This window comes from Microtus oregoni, unplaced genomic scaffold (genome assembly GCF_018167655.1).
Source record: "Microtus oregoni isolate MIOR12 unplaced genomic scaffold, Mior012 000062F_ref0000492, whole genome shotgun sequence".
NCBI classification, from domain to species: Eukaryota; Metazoa; Chordata; class Mammalia; order Rodentia; family Cricetidae; genus Microtus; species Microtus oregoni.
In genome coordinates this window covers 4,205,192-4,220,417 of record NW_024543872.1, presented here as the reverse complement: position 1 = coordinate 4,220,417, position 15,226 = coordinate 4,205,192, and the positions used below count along the sequence as shown (strand labels likewise).

At 42.8% G+C, this 15,226-nt stretch overlaps 1 protein-coding gene across 2 annotated transcripts in view; it reads left to right on the top strand.

The window, feature by feature from the left end:
* Itprid1 (ITPR interacting domain containing 1) overlaps positions 1-15,226 on the top strand; it is a 127,067-nt gene that overhangs the window by 28,712 nt on the left and 83,129 nt on the right. For both annotated transcript variants that reach the window (XM_041640049.1, XM_041640047.1), the window contains exons 2-4: positions 3,427-3,610; positions 5,204-5,252; positions 5,617-5,660. In XM_041640049.1, the coding sequence (XP_041495983.1) occupies positions 3,448-3,610; positions 5,204-5,252; positions 5,617-5,660 (256 nt within the window). In that variant the 5' untranslated portion in view covers positions 3,427-3,447. The remainder of the gene's footprint in view (positions 1-3,426; positions 3,611-5,203; positions 5,253-5,616; positions 5,661-15,226) is intronic.

Below are 15,226 nucleotides of genomic sequence, written 5' to 3'. Positions count from 1 at the left end.
GTCACCTTAATAAACACAGAACACCTGGGAACAGAGCCTTGCTTGAGTAATTGTCTTTATCATATTTGTCTGTGAGCATGTCCTGAGGATGATTATCTTTATTTTATAATATAGAGGACAGCATTCTGGGTAGCACTTCCCCTAGGCAGCAGGTCCTGAACTATATAGGATAGGGAAAAGCTGGGTATAAGCAAGCAGTATCTACTCATTTGCTTCTCCCTGATCCTAACTACATTAACATCCCCTCAATGATGGTCTAGATCCTAGAACTGTAAGAGAAAATAAAAGCCTTTCGGTCAGGATATTTTATTACAGCAGCGGGAATTGTCTTAGCTGGGGTTTTTAATGCTGTGATTAAATGACATAACCAAATGCAGTTTGGGAATGAAAGGGTTTAGCAGAAACTCAAACAAAACAAGAACTTGGAGGCAGGAACTCACGCAGGGGCCGTGGAGGAGGGTTGCTTAATGACTTGCTGCTCATGGCTTTCTCAGCCTGCTTTCTTCTAGAACCCAGGTCCAACAGCCCGAGGATGGCACCACCCACATGGGCTGGGCCCTCCCCATTAGTCATTAATTTTTTAAAAATGCCAGGTAGGCTTTTCCTTAGGCAAATTTGGTGGGGGACTTTTTCTCAGTTGAGGCTTCCACTTCCCAAATGACTCAAGCTTGTGTCAAGTTGACATAACATTAGTCAGCACAACATTAAAACTAGAACAACTGGTGATTTGTTTCCTTCACAGGGAAATGATGAAAAAAAAAGACAAAAAATAAGGAAGAGTTGGCAAACATGTGGTCGTTTTGAATAGATTTAATAGGTTTCCCATTAATCTTCCCTATAAAGTACTTATTTTACAACTATTCCAGATGTGAGGGAATGTGGTATAAGAAAAGTCTGAGAATTCTTTCCAAGTTCAGAAGGCCACAGAGCTGAGATGAAAGTCAGGGCCCTCTTGCCTATCCTAAGAACTACAGACCATGGTTGGGTGAGACAGGTGATTCAGTGGGTGAAGGCAACTTACTGCCAAGCTTAACGACCTGGGTTCCATTCTCAGAACTCAGACAATGGAAGGAGAGGACCTCTGAACTCTTTATTTTTTTCCCATGGCTTGTGCATATACACAAAATAAATAAATAAATTCAAAATAAAAGCTAATCAAACAAGACAGGCAGCAAAAATGTTGTCCAACTACTTGGCGTTTTCATTCTCAAGATCATTTGCCCTGACCCATATGTTTCTCCAGAGTCGATTGCATAACACAGCCCTCTTGGCAAAGCCTGTGGTGTCTGTCACTGCATGAGGTTTCATGTTTCCTGACATTGCTATGGGCTGATGTGAAAGGGAACAGTCGGTTGAAGTTGCTCAATCTAAAGAAATCTCAAGTAGAATCACGGTGTGAAACAAATTGTTTTCTCATTTTGAATGTCTTCAACATTCTGAAAATGTGGTAATGTTCCGGTACATTCATGTTTCCTTTTTTCAACTTATTAGCTTTTGCTTGTACAAAATGAAGATTTGGTACATATAGTTTTGCACCTTTAAAAAAAATTAAACACAATGTAAACAACCACCCACAATTGAGGGTCTCTTTGTAGACACAGGGTTCAATGACATGGCCATTAAAATATAAGGGTGTAGGGAGAGAAATGACTGGATGTTTCAGGTTCTAGGGACAAGGTAATCCAGGTTTAAGCTTCCCCCTACAGTCAACTGAAACTGGCCAGCACTGGGGTTCAAATGTTCCTGGAAACAAAGTGATTTTCTAGGGGAGGCAGCAGAGCTCATGTATCACAGCATCTTCCCTGGCTGCCATGGGAGAGTTCAAGGCTATCATTCAGTTGGTTTATGTCCTTATCTAAAGAGGTGCTCTGAGGGTCCAGTGAACAGATGTCAAAGATGGCGATTCAAACAGCTCTTGGTTACTAACTAGAAGGAGGGCTAGCTTTTATAGGCTCAGTGAAGCTGGGGACTGATGTAGAATTTGCTGTTATACAGTGGAAGTTTGGGACCTAAGACTGAAATGCAACAATTCTTCCAGGGCTTCCCCACAAAAAGTGGCTTGATTGACATGGGACATTCCAGCTCAGAACACAGACAACTGCCTGGTAGTTCCTGCCCCTCCATGCAGAATCTCCACTATACATAGAGACACCCCTCCAGCTGAGACCAGGCAAAAGATCGTGTTATTCTAGGGTCCGTCTTCTTCTGTGACACATCTGCTGTTAAAGCATTCTGATTCTCCAATGAGCGTCCCATCTCAGAATATCCTTGGGCAGAATTTTGGAATTTTACTTCTTGTGGAGTCTTGCATTGTCACAGATGATGCTCTGATCTTCACTCATGCCCATAGGATGCAAGATGCCGCAAAAGACACTTCCTTCAGTGAAGGAGTCAAGACCTGTGTGTAGCCAAATAACTATGATTTTAATGCCAACCGTGGTGGGGGTACTTTCTCTGGTGTTCTCAGCTCTCCTAGACCAGATAACCGCATAGGGTTTGAGATACAATCAGATCTATATCACCTGTGCCTCGCATTATTGTCATTTCTTTTTAATTTGCTACACAGGAGACCCAAAAGCTAACATTCCTGAATAAAGCATTTCCCTCTTGTGGCCTTATTTTTAACTATTTGACATTTCTTGCTCTTTAGATTTTGAATGTAAAATTAATAATCATCACAAGTATCCATCATGTTTACAGTAAATTTATAAACCTTAAACTGGTAAATGTACTTCAACAGAATGGCACAATTTTAATACATAAAGCAGATGAGAACAATGTTACTGACAATTCTATCTGGAGTACTTGTCTAGAATTAACAGAGAATAACCCGATTTTGCAGTGAGTCAGAATGTGTGCCTTTATCAGACATCCATTGAAAATGGCAGCGTATGTGCCATGTGATTAGTGATCATGCACCAATACCGAACTGCTAGGAACATTGCTGAAGCCTGGCTCTTCAGTCATTTCTCTGAATTTGAAGCCTGACCTAATGTTTATTGAAACATACGTTATGACAATGACTCAGGCAGAAAGGGTGGGTTTGAACCTGAATTTTGCTATCTTTGATTTACATGGTTTTTTTTAACACCTATTATGTGCTCATAGCTCAAAGACTAGCCTGATGTAAGTAAAGTTGGTGTCAGAGTTCAATTACTCTGTTCTCTATCCACATCATCAGAACACAATGTTGAACCCATCATTGTGGATGTAGCCTTGTGACAAGCAATGCCAAGTTAATTCCCAGCCTGGCTGCCCATAGTGGAGAAACTCTTCTGCCCAAATCAGGAGGAATTCTGGTTGGGTAGGTGAGCCTTCCTCATGAGACTTGCATGACTCCACTGCTTCTCATAATCTACCCTCTGCCTAGTCCAAACCTCAGCTTGGCACTCATTGTCACTGATTTGCCTGTCTGTGTGCTTTCAGTCAGGTTGCAGAATCTCCCTCATGATGATGGAAAAGCTACAAGGTTCTGACACCCACAGAGCCAGTCTGGAAAAGAGCAAGAGAGAGATCTTAAGGCATACCAAGAGAGCATGGGCACCTATGGATGGGCATCCACTTCCTGGCTCTGAGGAGGAAAGCACAATGGTTGCTGTGCATGTGCAAGGTAAGAGGGGCTCTCTGGGCATCTAGAAAATGTCCAGTCATGGGTTGATGAGTGATATGAGGTTTTTGGTTGGGGGCAAGTGACTTCTAAGGACTTGAACTTGGCATTAAAGAAACAAATGTTCCTGATATAATATCAAGCAGTTCTATGAAATGGACACATCTGACTGCCCCCCCACCACATGGACCTCATCACAATTAGACCAAATAAGGGATAATAAATACTGCTTCCTTTCTATTCAAACACTTTTATGCTAAACCCCAGGATTCTGAAGATGCATCCATTCTGGAAGCATAAATCTTCTTCCTACTGTTCCTGTTTCTGCTCTGCTCCTCCCTCTCTTCTTCTTCTTCTTCTTCTTCTTCTTCTTCTTCTTCTTCTTCTTCTTCTTCTTCCTCTTCCTCCTCCTCCTCCTCCTCTTCCTCCTCCTCCTCCTCCTCCTCCTCCTCCTCCTCCTCTTCTTCTTCTTCTTCTTCTTCTTCTTCTTCTTTGCACCACATGCATGTAAGGGAGACAGAGAGATAAAGAGGTGGTCTCTCACTGAACCTGGAGCAGTACAATTCAGCTGGACAGGCTGCCAGAGCGCTCAAGGGATCTGCATCCTACTAGGGAAGCCATGTCTCTTTTGTGGGGGCTGGGGTATCCAAATGCAGCTCCTTATTTTTGCTCAAAAAGCACTTGACCTGCAACCCGTCTCCCCAGCTCCAAATGAATGAACTGTTTCAGAAAACTATTTTATTGCATGATTTTGGGGGTCTTGTATGAGGCACTGATGATCATTTTAATAATGTATAAAAATAAATAAGAAAGCATTCACATTCTATCCATCCATGGTACCACAAATGAACACTACCCAGAATCTCCCAGGATTACTGGCTATCTGTTCTGGTTCACCTGATATCCTATGTGAGCATCATTCAAATATTTTTATGGACAAAGTCAGACTGAGCCCAGGGTCAGGTGGTAGCCAACAGGAGCTGGAGAAAATGTCTCTCGGGAGCAGCTCCCTTCATCTTTCCTTTCTCATTACCCATTTTTGAGCCGGCACTAAAGATCCACCTGAAAAGGCTATGCCTTTCTAGCAAGGTTGCCTTTGGAAATCCTGGGAGTCTACTGCAATTTGTCCCTGGAATGAATGCAAATCTGGTTTCTAACCTGGCAGAGAACTCCTTGCAAATAAACATTGCTGGCTAGCTGCCTTAGGTAAATGTTGGGATTTAATAAGGAGAGGTTCCGTGGTGATTTAGAAGCAACAAGAGAGAAACAAAAGTCCCATATGCTTTTCTACCCATTGAATTCACACCAGGTGATTTTACAACCATTTTGACATCTCTCACCTTCATTGATTCATTTAGCTAATCCTTAACATTTTGTTCCTTTTTTCTTAAGTTATAGTCTTTTGGCAAGTTTACATCCATTCTTGGAAGAGGCTGATTATGGAAAACAGGAGGTTGTGCCTTTAGGGGGAAAAATGAATATGCTTGCATGAACACGTGACTGGCTATGTAGGAAACAGAGCTGCTGAGTGTGGCGGATGAGAGAGTGGGTCACTGTCGCGGGTTTGCTTTGACTAACAGATATGTTCCTTTACAGAAAATTCCAAGCAGGAAAGCATCCAGCAGTGGCTGGACTCTGGATACTTGTAAGTGCTGCTTTATTTCACTTTAGTCTGTGTGTGCACCTTATACATTTCTCTTGCAAAGTTCCATGGAAATAATGTGGGTTAACCCTCCCTGGGATGGGCTGCCAGCCAGAGATTACCAGGGTGGGAGAAGTCTGGATTTTCATATTAAACTGGGTACTTGAAGGATTACTATAGTAGTGCAAAAGCTGTATGTCAGTTTAGAAGTGTAAAAGTAGAAAGAATGCTATTTGGAGCCGACTGTGCCTCCGGTTTCACAGGTCCTCTCAATGAAAATCTAAGTCTGATTTTCTGTTACGTTTAATTACAAAAGCAACTTGGTAATAATTTGTTTGGGCTCACGATGCTTTTGCTTCTTTTATAGTGTCTCTGTAAATGAAAACTTCCAGCAAGCCATCAACCATTCTGGTAAGGCAAGAAAACCCAGAGCAGCTGCTCTTTGTAGAACTGAGGTAGCATTTGTGTGAAAAACACCCCTGCTAATAGGCCTTCCTCAAGGTAGGCATAGAAGAGGCTTTCAAAAATAAGTTGATCTTCTCATTTGATTTTCTAAGAGCAGGACTCAGAAAGCACAGCTATGTCCCCAGCAGCAGGAAGTGGGCTGAAACTGTATCCTTTCTGCCATCAAACACTCAGATGGCAGCAGGAAACTCTCAGGGGCTACGGAGACATTCTCAATAATGTAATTATAATAACAAAATTTCTTAATTATTCATAATATACTATAGTTTTATTTCTAAACCTATTTCCTCTCTGGTATTTTGGTATCAAAATTGTATTTCCCTCTCTTCTCTAATCATAGATTTGTCCTAGAGATTAACAAATGACTAAATCCTAAACCAAACAGCACAAATATTTCTGAGACAGAAATGTATCAGACTGTCTCCCTAGGATTTGATATAATGTCATTAAAATACTGAGTACAGGTTTCATGGATTCCATCTTCATTGAATGAAAATACCAGACTTCATGGGCTCTAAGATTCCTCCATTATAAAATGTGCTTGTCTCATAAGTTTCTCTCAGATGACCAGATGAAATCTTGTGACTAGCCATGAAAATGACATTAACACCAAGACTAGATCATAGGTGTTAAAGCAAATAGCATTCTGGGATTGAGCAAATGCCTGGAGAACACATCCAAATATGATGCCAACTAGGAATAGAATGATTAGAGAGAAATCTGTTGGTCTTACAGCAAGTTTTACCTTGCTTCTCTTAATTGTTCCACATCCTCTACCGTGTCTTCAATTAAGATTGACTACTACCTGCCAAGCAATTTAAATTAGGGCATTTTACTTTAAAATTTTGAACTAAAACTATATTTGCTTGCTTTATATTTTAAATTTATTTTTCATTCTTTGACGGTTTCATCACGCATGTAATGAACTTTAGTCATCGTCACCTCCTCCTGTTACTTCCTGTTGTCCACAGCCTCTCCTCTTGTCATTTCCCTTTTCTTCCCAGAAGGGTCCCTCCTATTTGTACGCCATGTGTGTCTCTACTGAGCTTAATTAGGGTTGCTCACATGAGCATGGGTGAAAAGTTGTTTACCGGATCATAATCAACCAATCAGTGGCTACATGACAGAAGAAAGTGACACCCTTCCTTAAGTATCATTACGTGTCCACAATCCCTCAGGGAGAGTGAGGCCTAATTAGCCCTTTCCTCTTCCATGATAAAATATCAACAGGCCCACTCTTGTGCAAGTCTCTGTACCCACAGGAGGTTCACTGAAGACAAGGCCATATCATTCTAAGAGAAGTCTTTTTACAACGTACCTTGCCACACTCTGGCCTCCCATTCATTCCATCCTTCTTCCTAGATAGACCCCAAGCCTCAGAGAGAACACTGTGGATGACCCACTTAGCGCTAAGCACTAAGCTTCTCTTTTCTCTCCACACTGACTAGTTAGATGTTTCTGAGCTTGCTGCTGTTGGCTGTAACAGACACTTCTCTGAAGACAGATAAGGAGAACACTAACCTATGCATAGCAACACAAAGGTTTAGAAGGCAGTTGGATCACATTTCATTTAAAATGCTTTATTTTTAACATAAAGCTTCTATGATGTCAAAATTTCTGAACATTTTTTCAATTAAGTAAATATGACAACCTCTCTATCCATATTAATTCTGACTCAAGCAAGAGATGACAACATAGGTAGGTGCTTCTCACAGCATAGACCTGTCTTTGACTCTTGCTCATGACAGGTGGAGAAGCCTTCAGTCATACTGCATTAAATAATTCACTTCCTGGAAAATATAATTCATGGCCTGGTCTCATCAGAGCCAAGCTGATGAACTACAAAGGCACAGACATGAGGAAAGCAGGGTCTCTGTGTAGTCCTGAGATCAGAGGGGCACAGCTTCTATTTGGCAACCCCTTTATTGTCAGCAAGGCTTTTAACAACAGAAGAGCTTCCTATCTGTGAGTTGAGCCTTCTGCTTTCCACGGTCCTTCTCACTGATCATATTTTGAACTGAGTAAGCCATGTGGGAACAGAGCTGGTCTCATTCTTGTGTTGCAGGTGATGAGTCTGAGTTGTCAAATGCCACGATTTTGGGTTACAGAAGGGTAGATGCAGCCATAAAGATGGACTTGGAATCTCCCATGAGCCTGTCTGTATATGCATAAAGATGCTCAGACCTTTGGGAAGTCCAGAGCCACACTGGGACATGCGGAGAAAGAAAAATAGATTGCAGTGGAGGAAGAAAAGAAGCTGCTGCCCAGCCAGGTGGTGGTGGCTCACACCTGTAGTCCTAGCACTCAAGAGGCAGAGGCAGGTGGAACTCTATGAGTTCAAGGTCAACCTGGTCTACAAAGAGAATTCCAGGATAGGCACCTAAGCCAAAGCTACAAAGAGAAACCCTATCTCAAAAAACAAACCAAAAGAAAAAACAAGCAAACAAAAAAAAAAATGCTACTGAGAAATGATGAGGTTAAAGCTCAGAAAACCCTGACAGGATGTACGGTGACATCACATTATATTCCTACTTACCACAGAGACAGTGGCTTAACACACAAAGTTTTCCTTCTAACTAGACTGGATACGCTCCCTTGTCCCCTCTTTCCATATTAATTTTAATAATTACAGAAGGCTGGGCGGCTGCCCTTCTCACTTACATCCCAACTGATACAGACTCCGTGAATGATACCCTTTCACCGTCTGCCCCATTTGCTCACAAATACCACAGCGTTGTAACTCAAAACCACATGACTTCCTTTATGCCTCCCCAGAGCACTTTAAGTCAGCAGGTAGGGATTTACAAACAGGACCCAGGCACCATTCAGTTTCTTTCTCTATTCCCTTTCTAAAAACTCCCACTGCTGAGTCCAGACAATCTCCCTTTACTGGTCTCTAAGTGTACATCTTGACTGTGTGGGCTTATTGGCACATCACAGTTCTGCCCACACCATAACCAGACATCAGAATCTCTTTGAGAACACAGTACTGAAGACCATGCCCATAAGATCCATCTTCCCAGACGGATGACCTCACAGTCCATACTGAAACTGTAGACAGCGTCAGTCTGTGACAAATTCATCACTACCACCCGAGGGCACACTGAATGTCTCTACCACCTGACTGGGAAAATACATGGTCATTACAATGTACAGGTGAGACACTCAGGATTGACAAAGGCTTGACAGGTAGAGTAACACAAGTGACATGGTAGACACATGATGGAGGAAGGTCATTGGCTAATAAAGGAACTGCCTTGGCCCATTTTATTGGTTAGAGGATAGGTGGGAGGAGTAAACAGAACAGAAAGCAGGGAGGAAGAGGAAGTGAGCTCAGTCTCGACAGCTCTCCTCTCGGGAGCAGATGCCTGAGAGAGACACCATGCCCCGCTCCCGGGATGAAGCTCCGACCCAGGATGGACATAGGCTAGAATCTTCCTGGTAAGCGCACCTTGGGGTGCCATACACAGATGATTAGAAATGGGCTAAATTAATATGTGAGAATTAGCCTAGAAGAGAATGGGCCAAGCAGTGTTTAAAAGAATACAGTGTCCGTGTAATTATTTCGGGTTAAGCTAGCCGTGCAGGCAGCTGGGGTGCCAGGGACGCAGCCCCGCCACCGCCCGTATTACTACAGACACACCCAACCATCTTTGTGAGTGAAAAGGTCAGAGGAATTTCCCGTGTCAGGAGATCGGTTTTTAGGAAAGATATATCTAGTGACAGTTACTACTTAGTGGACTGTTAATTCACTCACAATCTACAATATTCCTATTTTTCTGTTTTTCTAGTACTAGAAACCGAACACAAGGTCTTCCGGATACTAAGCAAGCAGCATAAAACCGAGTTCTGTGCTAGACTATGTTCTTTTAAGACAGGGGCTTGTTGTCAATGGCTCAAACTGGTCTTGAACTCTATTCCTCTTTCTCCAGAACTCTAGGATTTTAGGTACCTGCCAATCCTTAGACTGGTCCCCAGAGGAGTAAATTTGTTTATTTCTAGAAGGGATCTTTTAAATCATAAGAAATTAGAAAACCAATTGCAAGCATGGTGCTTCGTGTCATAAGAAAGGATCAGAGTAAATCCAGCCGAAGCCCCTTAAAGCCCATGAAGAGAAAGCATGCTGGGATAAGAATGTTGTTCCCCGCTTCTTAAACAGCGGCTGCAACTTCACATGGAGTCATGTAGCTGTGGGTGTCACCCAAAATCTGGCAACAGTTAAAAGTTCCTGAATAATGACCGAAACTTAATTCTAAATCAAATATGTAGGAATCCAAACTGCTGTGGCAGCACTCAACCAGATTCGGGTCACATGACTCCCCCCTCGGTTCTCACACGCACCAAGCTCATGATGCAAGGCCGATGAATGCAGCCTAGATCACCCTAGAATGCTATGGCACCATTGTGAGTCATGAAGTCAGGGAATTACTGCACATCGAAAGGTTTCTGTCTTTACAGAACCATAACAATTTAATTACGGGATGTAAAACTTTCAACATTTTCCTACAATCTTTCCTCAGTGTATAAGTATCAGATAATTTATCTTTGGATATGTTTGATTGGAACATTTGATCTTAAAAACTGATGTTTGACTTGCTGACTTGGGTTTAAAAAAAAAACTATTCAATGAATTTTGTCTTGAAAATAGGACAGAATTTCCCACAATTTCTGAAATGGCTCTAAACATGCTTCTGCCATTTTGTACTGTGTATTTATGCAAGGAATGTTCTCAGCATTGATATTTATTAAATCAGAGTGTCTTTAAGCTCCTCACAACATTGAGTGCTCTATAATTATACACTGTAGCAAATATTTCAGAAAAAGTTTAGTTCTATACATCTTATCAAATCAATCTCATTAGTATGCAAATTTTATTTAATTTTAAAAATGATATATTATATTATTATAGGAAATAATTGTCTTAAATTAAATTTCTTTATGATTTATTAATGGATAAATGTTTGGTTGTGTACCAGCTGTCTTAGTCATTGTTCTATTGCTGTGAAGAGATACCATGACCAAGGTAACTCTTATAAAAGAGAGAATTTAATTGGGGTCTTGAATAGAGTTTCAGAGGTTAATCCATTATCATCATGGTGGGGAGCATGGTGGCAGGAAGGCAGGAATCATGCTGGAGAAGTAGCTGAGAGTTTTACGTCCTGATCAGTAGGCAGAGAGAGAAACTGGGCCTGGCATGGGCTTTTGAAACCTCAAAGCCCATCCCCAGTGACACAGTTCCTCTAACAAGGCCACAGCTCCTTATCCTTCTAATCATTTCAAATGATGCCACTCCCTGGTGACTAAACATTTCAGATATGATACAGTATGTGGGGGACTCTTATTCAAACCGCCACACTAGGTGAGAGGGGTTGAGAGTAGATGCTGAAGATACCCTGCTCTGGGGAGGTACACACATGTCAACTCTTGCTCTCAAGAATGCTACTGTTTCTCAATCATGGTCATTTGAGCATAGTCTAGGATAACCTCACAATGAAACCCTGGAGTCTTAGCTCCTCCTGCTTCTTAATCTTTCTTCATCTAATGTCTCCTACACTAAAGTTTTGTTCAGATGGTCTCTTGTCATTCTCTGAGGATTTCCTAAGTCTCCTATTCTTTGAGAGCCTCCTTCTGGATTCTGCATGAAGATGCACTTTGTCTTGTGAACAACAGTTAGACCCGTTCTAGATCCCACCCACATGGCCCTTGGCTTATACCGGCTCAGATCATTAGAGACCTGATCCTCCACCTTAACAAAAGGGAAGTCCTCACCAGGCTTCGGATCATCTCTAATATAAAAAGGGTCGGAGTAAAATCATCAAAGATGATGCCATCAGTTTAAAAAGTTCTCAGAAGACTCACCTAGTAAATGGAAAATCAAGAAAAACAAAAACACTTAATGTGATTGAAGTAATTAGACTTTGGATAAAGACAAAGAAATTAAAGGAAGCTAAATGTACGCAGGACAGAATTTGGAAAGCAATCAGTCGGAAGAAGTGGTTCATACATTCAGGGAGAAGACATTTTTGTTTTAAATAAAATGTACTCAGAAGATAAATTTCAGAAGTTCCAGGAAGGAGGAATCATAGACAGTCTCAGGGTGGGGATGGCACAGGAGTGACATCTAAGGCCTGGTTTCCAAGGCTTGGGCAATTGTAACTGAGATCTGGGAGCAGTAAGATTTAAATGTCATGTCTTTGCTTAGAAGACAGTCATGACTTCTGGGATAAAACCGGACTCGCTGAACATAGCAGACAATGAGGACTATTGAGAACTCAAGAACAATGGCAATGGGTTTTTGATCCTACTGCACGTACTGGCTTTGTGGGAGCCTAGGCAGTTTGGATGCTCACCTTACTAGACCTGGATGGAGGTGGGTGGTCCTTGGACTTCCCACAGGGCAGGGAACCCTGATTGCTCTTTGGGCTGACGAGGGAGGGGGACTTGATTGGGGGAGGGGGAGGGAAATGGGAGGCGGTGGCGGGGAAGAGACAGAAATCTTTAATAAATAAATAAATAAAATAAAAAAATGGAAAAAAAGAAGACAGTCATGAACAGTTTTGGGTGAGCATCTCTATTTGGTGCGGCCTATGACATTACGTCAAAGAGAAAACAGACATGAGGTTCTGATACTCTCCTGGCTGTGGGAGAGGCAGTCACACCAGAAGTATAGATGATTACAGACTCAGGCTTAAGATGGCAAGGGCTTGCACTGATGTCACCTCTGGAACACGAAGAAGCACGTGCCACTCAGAAAATAAACAGCACGTAGGGTCAGGAGAGAGAAAATAATTCCAATTAGCTGTAAGATTTTGAACATGAGTGTCAGCTAATATGTAAGAGACTGTTTGGGGGTAGGAATATGGATTCATAATTTTCCAAATCAGACAAACATACTGTGGATTACCGCGACAAAGTGTCCTGGCCAGGCAGGAGTTAAATTTGCCGAAAGCTGCAGAACGCTATTCTTTAGAGCACCGCAGAACTGTAATTTGATTAGTCTATTGGACGATATTCCAAAGAACCAAATGTCTTCCATGAATCAGTCAGAAATGCTTAGGAAAACCAAAATAAAAAATGCATTCTAAGCCAACAAAGGTGCTAATTAGTGCCTTCTGCATATCTGACTGCATCTTCTCCAGTAATACACTGGGCAGGGTTAAGTGCGGTATCTGCTGCTTCAGATGGCACAAGTCCACCTAACAGTAGGGAGGGTGGCTGGAGATTATATCTAGAAGGAAGCAGAATGGGAATTTTAACCACGGAAGGGAATGAAAGCAACAGAGCGGGGACTTTTGTTCTCACTTGAGCGTCCCCCTGAAACCAGCGCTTAGGAAACTTGTGGGCAATAGGAATGTGCTGACCTTTGCTTCACCTTCTCCAAATGATTTCAACCAGCATTAAAAATCTAAGAAGGGATCCTGGCGGGGGGAAATGGTACAGGAAGAATCAAAGCCAGAAAGAGATGGAGTGTGGGCCCGAAGGTGCCCAGCTAGCAGGGCGCTGCCTTACGTCATAGCTGCAGGTGTGCTTACCAGGTCTGCCTCCTGCATACACAGCCTTAAGCCTGATGCCTACAGAAGTTTCAGGACGTCTGGGGTAACAGGGGAAACTTTCCCCTCCTGTTAGGATGTTCCCTGTGCTTTAGATTCTTGCTCTGATCAGAGGCAGCAAATGCTTAAAGGAGTTGGGCAGATAGATAGTCACTAATGAAGCAGGCGGCATAGAGACTAGAAAATTGGAGTGTAGGCTGCCTTCAACAGATTGCTACCCCGAAGACACCTGGGCCTGTTCTGCTCTCTCTTCCAAGTTTTAAGGAAAGTCTTGGAATTCCAATCCCTGTGAGTCCTGGCACACTGTGGGCCACCAGCGTGCGTCTCTCCTTCAGGTTCATCTTGGAAACAGGCCAGAGATGCCTGAACTTTGACAAGCCCAACCTTGGCCTCCAGGAAACTTACCATAGGAGTCAGAAAATTGGGGATGGGAATAATGGTTTCACATGGCCTTCTGAAAGACTCTCCATGACTGGGTCCACCCGCTAGAGGGCCAGCTGTTGCTTCTGCAGATTCAAGACATCAGAAACACTGTGAAACCAGCACTTGGCCTCCCAGGACTGAGGGAGACTGGGAAGGTAGAATAGAAAATCAACCAGTGAGACTAATTAATTATAACAATTTCATAACTTTTAAAATTCAGGCTTATCTTTAGAAGTCATATCAGGGTCCTTGGGGTGGGTTTTCTTTCGACTCTCAGCTTGGCAGCAGAGTGTTGCGTGTCTGAATGCAGTGGCTGAGCTAGATTTCTGTGTCATTTCCGGAACTATCCAGAAAAGTCTCAGGAGTCCAGGAGAGCCTTCAGTAGCTCTGTGTGTGTCCATGATGATGGGATTGAGGTAATAGAGTAGCTGTCTCCTACTGTTGCTGATGCTAAGCTTCGAAGGATGCGGTTGGTAATAATGCTAAGCTTCGAAGGATGTGGCTGAGTGCTGGAAGATAGGGAAGCTCCTCCCCCACACAGGCGCTGATGGTGTAAGGTTTCCATGTGTACCAGGAGACCACACGATCCCCCACTGTGAGCAAGCCTGGCTCACATCACATTCCATAGAACATATGCTACCTTCAGCAACTTCGTTTTCCCCTGCTGGCTGCCCTTTGTATCCTGGCAACCAGCTTGCTCCTAACTACAGAGTCAGGTAGAGGGATGTGTTCTCTGGAGTGTGGCTGCTAGGGCTGTGTGGCCACGGAAATTTCCTGAAGTCCAGGGCACGAGGATCCAGGGTCTAGTAAGCAGAGTTTTCTGGGTGACTGAATTTTCTGAGGGGCTATAGTGTTTTAAAATGTAGCAAGACCAAGTTAATTCTTCTCATCACTATCAGAAAATGGATCATTTGCTCTCTGACAGTTTGAGCAATTCACTGTGGCCACAGTTCCAAGTCCCTGCCTGGATACGCGTTCATTCACATGTTCTAGGAAACTCACAACAGACAACTAGAAAAGGCCAAGGCCGCACAGGAGCAGCCACAGGACAAAGCACACAAAATGCCCCAGAACCACTGAGCTCTTCCGTGGGGAGAGTTGCATGGAAAGAATCCAGAGTTCCCCTAACAAGCTGGCCCAGGAGTGCACAGACATTCTTTCAATGGCTTGAGAAGTCATAACGGAGGGTGTCCTGGTAGAAAAAGGGAAGAAAATCATACAGAAGTTTGCTTAAAATGTTAAACAGAATTTTTTTACTTTCCATTTGGCAGCAGCTTGTCACTTAACTTACCCTGACATCACATCTTCACGGAATTGCTGAGAATTTGGGCTGTGTTTGTTTTATGATGTGATTAATAAGGTGGTAAATCAGCTTTCTTTCATGTGACATGTCACTTGACTGTCTGTTATGTTGCGATCTTGAGATGTTCCAAGACTGAGTATTGTGCCGTGAGTGCACGTGCCTCTGTGGATTAATGCCTATCCAGGTGAGGGATCACTATCAAGCAGATGACTGTTTACAAACTCCAACTCACTGGG